Source organism: Silene latifolia, chromosome 11 (assembly GCF_048544455.1).
Source record: "Silene latifolia isolate original U9 population chromosome 11, ASM4854445v1, whole genome shotgun sequence".
In the NCBI taxonomy this organism is placed as follows: domain Eukaryota; kingdom Viridiplantae; phylum Streptophyta; class Magnoliopsida; order Caryophyllales; family Caryophyllaceae; genus Silene; species Silene latifolia.
Window position 1 is genome coordinate 58,763,569 of NC_133536.1, and position 9,319 is coordinate 58,772,887.

At 38.0% G+C, this 9,319-nt stretch overlaps 1 protein-coding gene across 1 annotated transcript; it reads left to right on the forward strand.

Annotated features, from left to right (window-relative positions):
* The first annotated feature begins 1,409 nt into the window (after positions 1–1,409).
* LOC141611671 (uncharacterized) lies at positions 1,410–8,246 on the forward strand. Its single transcript, XM_074430258.1, has 2 exons — positions 1,410–1,936; positions 7,940–8,246. Exon 1 carries the CDS (start codon positions 1,531–1,533, stop codon positions 1,921–1,923), a length of 393 nt encoding a protein of 130 aa, XP_074286359.1. The 5' UTR covers positions 1,410–1,530; the 3' UTR covers positions 1,924–1,936; positions 7,940–8,246.
* Positions 8,247–9,319: the final 1,073 nt, after the last annotated feature.

Genomic DNA, 9,319 nt, shown 5'->3' on the forward strand with positions numbered 1-9,319 from the left:
AATAGCCTGCAAATGCAAGTAAAACCATATTTATCCAGCAAGATAATGCAAGGCCACACATCAGCAACACAGATCCAGATTTCAGAGAGGCAGCAAGCAGTGATGGGTGGAACATACAACTAATTCAGCAACCTCCAAATTCACCAGACCTTAATGTGTTGGATTTGGGGTTTTTTAGGGTCATCCAATCTCTTCAAACACTCACCAATTCATACAAATTGGATGAGCTAGTGGTAGCAGTAAAAACTGCCTTCGACAAGTTAGAAGTGATTAAGCTAAATTATGTGTTCATCACTTTGCAGGGTTGTATGCTAGAAGTGTTAAAACGAAGAGGACATAATGATTACAAAATACCACACATGCATAAGAGCAAGTTAGCAAAGGAAGGATTACTCCCAGAGAATTTAGAGGCAGAAAAAAGCTTGGTACAAGATAGCATCAGGTATATTAACAATGTTGACAGTATTGATGTTGCTAATGGAGGTAATGCAGAAAATATTACTGACTTGGTAGATGCCGTAATGTTAGATTCACCATATTTCATAGATATGTGCAGTTAGATAGTTAAGACACCAACCATCAACTTTTGGTTGGTTGATGTACTCATTTTGTGCAACCAGAAGAAAACAGTACACCAACCAACCAGGAACAGCAGTCAAGAATAGACTCAGCAAGTTAAAGAACCAGAAAATAACATGTTCAAAACCAAAAAGCAGCAGACAGTCAAACTCAAGAACAAGCTGTATTTTTTTTGTTAATTATAGGTTTATTTTAAGTCAGTATGAAATTTGCACATTTTGATGTTGGTGATGCTGTTTATTTAAATCTCCCCTTGGCATACAACTTGATTACAATAATGATTTAAACAACAAACGAGGATTGAATGCATACATAGCCTCGTCAAAATCTAAGATAATGGTGGCATTATGCATGCAAACAATTCTCAGACCTGAAGATTCGCATTCATCTTCATAATCATCTCTCATAAAATAAGACATGAGAAACTTGACAAAAATGGGTCTCAGATTTTCTGTGTGAAGAATAAGCGATGAAGAGATTGAGGAAAAGAGTCTCAGATTTTGTGTGTGAAGATGAAGATGATGAAGATTATGAAGAATATAGGCGGACAGATTGAGGGAGAAAGGAAGAGAGAATGGCAACGACTGGGTTAATTAGGAAGAGAGAATGGGATGAAGATAATGTTAGGGTTTCTAAGAGAAGCCTCTAGAATTATGTAGAAAGAGGTGAGAGGGATTAGGTTAATGAGTGAGTTAGATTTGGGCTGGGTTAATTAGGGGGTCCAAATTAATATTGGGAGGGGTAATTGGGTTGGATTAGTGTAAAAGGTGTGGGCCAAGTGAATGGCACAATGTGTAAATAACAAAAGGCAATAAGGACACTATGATCATTTCAGTACCAAAAAAACTTACTAAATAAGGAGAGAAGGAACAAAACGTGACTACCATCGAAAAAGAAAGAGGGATTATAATCCTCCTGATCTCACAAACCACCACCACCCGGAGCAGCAAAATGTCGGCCGCAAAAACCGCCGCAACCTCATTCCTACAATCCGTCAGAAAATATCTAAAAGCGCCATGGGAGATAACAGGCCCGTGCGCATCACCTGAGTACAGATCCGCCGTACCAAAAGCCACAGAATACAGACCGTTCTGCCCGGCCACGGAGCCGCAGCATGCCATTGTTCCAACCGCCAATCCCGATACCGTATTCGATATCAAATACTTCCCACGCGACCAGCGACGCAATCGCCCTCCCATCCGCCGAACTATTCTTAAGAAAGCGGATGTTGAGAAGATGATGAAGGAGAAGAAGTCGTTTCAGCTCTCCGAGTTTCCGAGGCCGTATTTGGTTACTGCTGTTGAGGAGGATTACAGTGCTATTGGTGGTGGTTACACCAACTGATTTTCAGAATCAGGTATTTTATTCTTTTGTTTAATTGTGATTTAGGGTTATCCATTTTGGGTTATGTTGTTATGATTAGAATAATGGATTATTGTACTCGTTTGTGGGTTTGCAATCTGACTATTGATGGTTTTAAAGGATGATTCATGTCAACCGACCCCAAAATTATTTTGGGATTAAGGCCCTCATGCTGCTGTTGCTATCGTTTTCATTTGTGGGTTTGATTGCAGTTCTGTTTACCAGTTTAGCGCATTAGATTAAATGATGTGATTTAGGTAGTATTGCTTTTGCAGAATTCAATCTTTTCTCTATTTTCTGTTTAACTTCTCATTTTTGTGTTTGTTACGGAATTAATGGAAATTAGGATGAAATAAATTGAGTTTTTTGTCGGATTAAAACAATGTACCTTTGGGCATATATTAGAGTTTGTGTCTTTGTGAATATCATTGTCCCCAGCCTCAAACGCTCCAGCAATTCACGGGGTAAGGGGCAGGTCAGTTGTACTCGCCCTTATCCCTGTGCATCTGCTTACGCAGAGTGGCTGTTTGTGAATATGGTATCTTATCTGTGTTGTTCTTTGTATGTATTTTCTTGTTGTTTCTTGGATGTGAACTTTTCAATTTTTAGAAATTTTTGATAAGCTGAATAGTTTTTAGTCCTTATGTGGTTTTGAACTAGTGACGCACTTAAATGAGAAAATTAAGAAAACTGTCGGGTTGTTGACCTTAAAACTAGGAGATAATGGTAGAAATGAGAAAGGTGCTACATTTTGAGACTTAGTAACGCGCCTTCTTGTCCCTTTATTGACTTTCGATCTGATCATCAAATTGCCAGTCTCCGAACTTTGTGAAACCTCTAAACACTCCAAAGTCATATCTCTAAGCTGAATTGACGAATTTTGCTTTGCTTGTGGGTTATCATCAAATGGTTAATGACTTAATGGAGCTCAAAATAAAGGGGAAAATGAGTAAACTTATGGTGAGGAAGGTAGAATGAGGGAGTGGTGGGGGAATTATTACACTTATATGAGGTTAATGGAGTAGTACCTCCATTATTCTGTATATTTCATCCATGACCCTCTAATTACCTCATTCCAAGCAAGTCTCAAGTAAAACTATCAAGTTTGACATCACCTTTTCTTATACTCTCTCTAGTTTTTCTTTTAATAGTGAAAATGGGATATGGGGTATTGGGGTGAATCCTCTCAAGGGGTAATAATTTCCTCTGTTTCTCGCAACAATATGATAGAACATGCGCTCTAATTCCTTCATTAAGACCAATCGAATCAAATAACTACTAATTGCTGCTTGTGACAATGTCATAATTCTGATGAGCTAATTGTGGTGTTTTTGCACCATGGATGGAGCACCAAAAAATGGCATACATCCATATGCAGGATTTAACATTTGTATAGGTATCTTTCACACCAATGTTTTCCTTATAATGTGGAATATATTCTCGTAACTTAGTCTTCTCTTCCAAATTAACCAATATCTTTCTAAAAATTTTCATCTATGCAATCTCTTCCTCCTCGTCTAAGTTAGTAGCTGTTTTATGTTAGCCTCCTGGCACCCTTGACCACGTCGCTAAAATGTAGTTTTGAGGAGAATTATGTCTTGTTATGTATAAGGAGGGAACGCTAGTTCGAAATTTTACCTACTATACCATTAAATTTCATTACTTAGTCTTAGTGATCCATCTATGATTCAGAGACTAGCAATTAAGGCATTGTCATTACCCATTAGTCCTTCTCATACTAGAGAAAACAGACTTTATACATTTTCATTGGGAGCAGTTTTGATAAACATTAGATAGTGTCAGAGCTGAAAAAATGGTACTTATATAGCTCCTACCTCATATTCTCTTTCACAACTCATTGAACTCAATACAAGTGCAAGCTTTTAATAGATGTCATAATATTACCGTAGGAAACAAATTAATTACGCTAAAGAGATAACTTGGAAGAGTTTGGAGATTAGACATGATGATCAACTTAAGTGAAAGCATGATTTCTGAAGTCTATTCATGCAACTATTTTCTCATATCCTAGTGGAAGAGTTTGTCTCCATTTTCCAATATTATTGGCTAGCATTTTGATGATTTGTTGTTTTGGTTTTGAAGTATTTGATGTGTTTGTCAACTTACCAAAAACACTTAAAAGTATAGTTTTCTATTAGGCATATTTTCTATTGTGCACATTATGGGCACATATTAATACTTAATTAAGCACATGTTAATGACCTATCATTAATATTCTGTAGTAATTTTTTTTTTTTTTTAAAATTTTCCAGATTAGATCATCGTTGATATCAATGGTAAGTGGTTAACATATGACCAGATAAGTAGTAACTATGTATTCTGCACGTATCGGGTATCCATACATTATAAGCGCAGCAACATATCTCTATATACGAGGTTGCCCTTCCATCCATGTACAAATATTAATTGTCATTTGACAGAACTAGTTCTAGTCACACTGACCCCGTATGAACTCCTTGTGATTTATGAGGGCCACTCCCAATTGTTTTGGAATTCAAGCTCTCACGGAGAATAAGATAAAGAGGAATACAGCTGGTCTTAAGGACATTGTTAAGAATTAAGGATGAATCTCTAAGTTAGTGGAATCATGGTTCAGACATAGAAACTATACTTGTTAGAGTGGACTTCAAAAATGTGTGCCTCAGGCGCGCTCAGTTCCAAGGTTTAGTGAGGGACTAGTCAAACGCCTTGGTGCACCTCGTAGATAAGGCGTAGCTAGCGAGGTAAACTAGTATGCAATTCTTGTACCTCTTCTTGCATTTTATTGCGCCCTTTTATCTGCCATGTTATCCTTAGGGAGTACTTCTTTAGATGTTTAGATTGCTAGCTGTCTTTAAAATCCCCAAAAAAGTATTCTGAAAATATAAATCTATTTGCAAAAGCAACTTGCCTCGTGTCGATGAGTCGTGCCTCTTCGCCTCAGTGCTGTCTGCCTGTCCTGTCCTAAAAAATTAAGAGGTTTTTAATTTGTATAGTTTAGGAATGTTTTGTTGCTTGGATAATCTGGATGAAAACATTGATTATATAGAGAAAGATTCCTGCTTTACATGGAACTCATCTTCCATTGAAGTATACATATTGTGGGTGGTTTCTCTCCGTTTCAGCCGCTCTCTTTTTTGACGTGGTATGAGTTCTTCAATTTGGAACTTTGTAGATGGCAAGAGTAGGGTGGAAATGAGGGATAGGAAAAGAGATGGAGGGAGGGTGAGAGTCACAAAAGGAAGGCAACCAAGCAGAAGATGGAGCTTCTGTCTGTGTGTGTGTGTGTGTGAGCGCGCATGCGCGCATATGCGAGTGTGTGTGCTCGGAGTGCGTGTGTGTGTGTGTGCGCGCGCGCGCGCGTGCTTGGAGAGCGGAGATTATGATTTTCCCCAATTTGAAATTTTCAAAATGATAGCTTCAAATTGGCATTTACAATTTCATTAGTTCCAAACTGTTCTCTAATGCAGCTGCAATTTGGGGTTACTTCACAAGGAGGGAGGAGGGTTGGAAGGAGGAGGAAAAGAAAGCCAACTAAAGATAGAGAATTTGAAAGTGCACTTATTGGTTGCTATGGAAAATAGGTGGCAGAGAAAGGAGATTGTCACAGGGATAAACTTGATGATTTGAAATGATGGCCTTCAGCTTGTCATTTACAGCTTAACAACTTGAATTTTCCTAAACAGAGGAATGTTTTGCCACTTCTCCGAAACTAGAGTGCACCCAAAACATCTTTCAAATTTCAGAATTTGAAACATACTATGGAACCAAGGCTTACTCAAATTTGAGATGCATGAAAGTATATTTCACATATATAATTTTGTTCACTTGTCTCTTGAATCATCTTGAAGGTCTGGAAGTGGAAAAAAAAAGGACCTATTCTTCAAAAACAACTGGTTCTTTGTTTTTGGACTGTGTAATGTCTGGGTGTCTATAACCATACTCTGGATTAAGTCTATTAATCCAGAGGTAGACATTAGTGATTTTCTGATAGAAATATCAATATAGTAACATACAATGTAGCTTGCCTTGTCCCAAACTAACATCCACAATCCTCTGCATGAACTTGGAGTACTTTGTTCAGTAATGATTTCCAAAAACAACACATTCTGTTGAATTTTGTTGGCCAAATGACCAATTTGTTAAATTAAGTAGAAGGTTGGGGCCAAATTGGTTGAAAAACACTACTCGGGCGACAAATTGGTAAGAAAAGGTGGAAGGTGAATCCCAGATTCGTAAAAAAGTTGCTCCCACAATAAATTTGTAAAAAAAAAAAAAAAACTATCCATAATTTTGTGGATATGAATTTGTCCATTGGTAATTTGGTATACATGCTTTTTAAAAAGCGATCTTTTGTTGATAGTCAGCCACTTTGTTTGGAACCTTAACTAATTTCCGACTGTCATCTAGTCCTAACTTAATGGGAACAAAATTTTCACTTCGGTGGCTATTATCGACCAAATAACCAAAGGCTTTTTAATTTTATTTTATTTTGGATTATGTACCGATCAAATCGCAGTTGGAAAGGGGGATTTAAAAAAAAGTTTTTTTGAGACATATATCGACCGGTAAACTGTCGAAACGGATTTAATTACTTCTTAAAAAAAAATTAATGCACCAATGACTGATTCCATGCAATTACTGATCACTTTCCGTTCAGAAAACTTACTGAGCGTCATTCTTACGGAACTTATATACTTTACGGATCAAACCTTCTGACAGAGTAATGTCGGTCTGAAATTATTGTGATTTAGCCGATCATTCGTTTTCCCCCCGGTTTTGTTCATTCTTCTGACCGTTTTCAGAGGTTGGTAATGTTGACAAAGCCGGGGGAAAAAATTATTGTACACTTGTTATTATGAGAGATAAGTCCTGGATTTTTTCGGCAACGGTTTTTTCTCTTTACCAATTTGTAGCTGGAGTAATTTTTGTACCAATTTGGCACTCACCTTCCACTTTTTCTACCAATTCGTTGCCGGACCAACTTAATGTACCAATTTGGTCTCCCCTTCCAGTTTCATTTACCAATTTGTTTTTTTTTTTTTTTTTTTTTTGTTGTTGAATTTAGTCTTAAGTTCTACCACACTAACCATCACACGCATTATGTAATAGTTGGTTTAGATTTCATCTTGGTATCAAGAGAGACATGAAATTTGTAACTATTGTATTTTGTGAGAAGATAGTGGTCATGTTCTATTAATCGCAAGAATTATTTTCAGATGGAGTATTATTTTTGAAAAGAGTTGTAGCTACTGTACTCTTATAATGTAAGGAAATAGTGGTTAAAGTTGCCTTTCAAAGTCAAAGGGGCACAAAAAAAATAGTCTGGAAGGAGTATCAGAGTTATTGAACTTCTACTTACAACATATGTTCCTTTTTAGATGTTCCGTCTTGCGACAGGGCGAGTTTCACTGAAAGCAAGAGTCAAGCTTCCTGTAGGAGTAGAACTACCTCTTGAACTGGTCCTTGTGTGATGAATCACGCTAATACTACTATCAGAAGACCACTGAACTTGTCTTAGGGTATTACCCTTCCAAAACAACTAGAATCCATTCTTTTTTATGTTTGGTTTGCTTCACCTGGCCTTGCTCACTCTTATACATGTGACCTACAACCCTACAAACAGGAGCCATTCTCTCTTGTACAATGTGCTGAACTGATTCTCTCTTTATGCCCTACCTGTGCTTAACTGAAGGTTCATATGATTGTTCTTCAGAAGAAAAAAAAAGAACATGAATTTCAATTGTTGTGACTCTACTCAAGTAGTCTACGGAGAGACTGCCTCACATAATGTGAGACACTATACAGCACACACTAGAAACTAACAAAAAACGGAGGGATACAAAATCACTTCCTATTATTTTAGAGGTTATGATTAATAATCATGAGACGATCTCATATGAGAATTAGTGTGGCTTCTGTTGGTGAATCTCTTGGCTCCCACAGTCAGTACTTTTGAATATGGGCTGATTCCGAACTTCGTGTCTGTGATTTGCAGGAATCTCAGCAGATAAGAGTAACCTTCCTGGCATTGCTACGGAGCACGTGAATTTGCTTTCAACGATCTGCAGTAACTACTATGTATACCTGAACTTGTTTCGACATTTTACGACTGTTTCATGTTCTAGTGCTTTTTTATGACGAGCTGCTGTAATAACTATTCCGTATGTAGCAAGATTTATACGGAACTTGTTTTTTTCATTTAATGGCTGTTTTATAATTTGGGGTTCGGTACATGATTGTGTTCAAGTTCAACCCTTCAAACCTTTGGCTTTGCTAATAAGAACTTGAACTAATTTTAGACAGTTGGTTATTTGTTCGAAAAATCGCAAACACAACTTGAATATACATTTGCTCACACCATTGTTCTGACATTCCTAATCCTAAACCATATATTTCTCTATTTAGGCCATGCATAAAGCCAATACAATATCAACTATGTCGCGAAGGATTGTACATGAATGTAATCAACGTGACCCGCTTTTCAGCCAACACTCCGGTGGAACAAGCCTTTTGTCCCGTGGATTTACCATGACCATTGTTGGAATAAAATCGTAACAATGGGAGAAAGACAGTGTAAAAGTGAAACAGAAAACAAAAGTGAAACAGAAAACAGGGAGAAGACTTATCGAAACAGAATAGCAGTGCCTTGGTAATGAAGCCACTGACTTGAAAACGATATCGGCACGACTCCGGTGGTTATCGCCTATACGCTGTATGTTTCCCAAGGTTAACACTGCAGCTTTCGTACTCGACCACTCAAGCAAGAAAACTTTGGAACTAACAGATACTGTACCCGGAAAAACTCAGAAGCAACAGAAGGAGAGCATTTTGGAGAAGAGAGAATGTGAAGTATGTTTTTGTGTGTGTATTCTGTGAAGTGAACAGCTCTATTTATAAGGAAAAATGGAGTTGTTACCGAGACAAAATCGCAGCTATTAAGGGACGGTCAAACGTAACTAAGGGATTAATTACGCTCCCTTAATCTCTACAATTAACAGTCATAAAATCATTCTAACTGTTACAGAATATCACAGATACAGAGTCCAAAACACACAGCCCAAAAAAAGGATAAAAGAGGGCCTTTGGCCCGCCCCGCAGGGGCTCTACCCGAGAGCGAGCCCGAGCCGGGCCGGGCCGGCGCGCGCGCGCGCGCGTGTGTTTGGATCAGACTCACATGCCCAACACTCTCAACAAAAGCCACCTTGGTCCAACTCTTGTCCACTTAAGGAGGGAGTAGAGATAAACACAAGAAACCTACTTCTCCCCACCGTTGTGGGAGAAGAGGCAAAACACAAAAGGATTTTGGCTTTACTTAAGCCATTACTACCAACAATCCCCCAATAATGGCGAAGAGAAAGCTAAAGAGATATTCCGG

Bases quoted from the DNA above. Each gene is read 5' to 3' on its own strand.
- LOC141611671 (XM_074430258.1), top strand. From the start codon at position 1,531: ATGTCGGCCGCAAAAACCGCCGCAACCTCATTCCTACAATCCGTCAGA.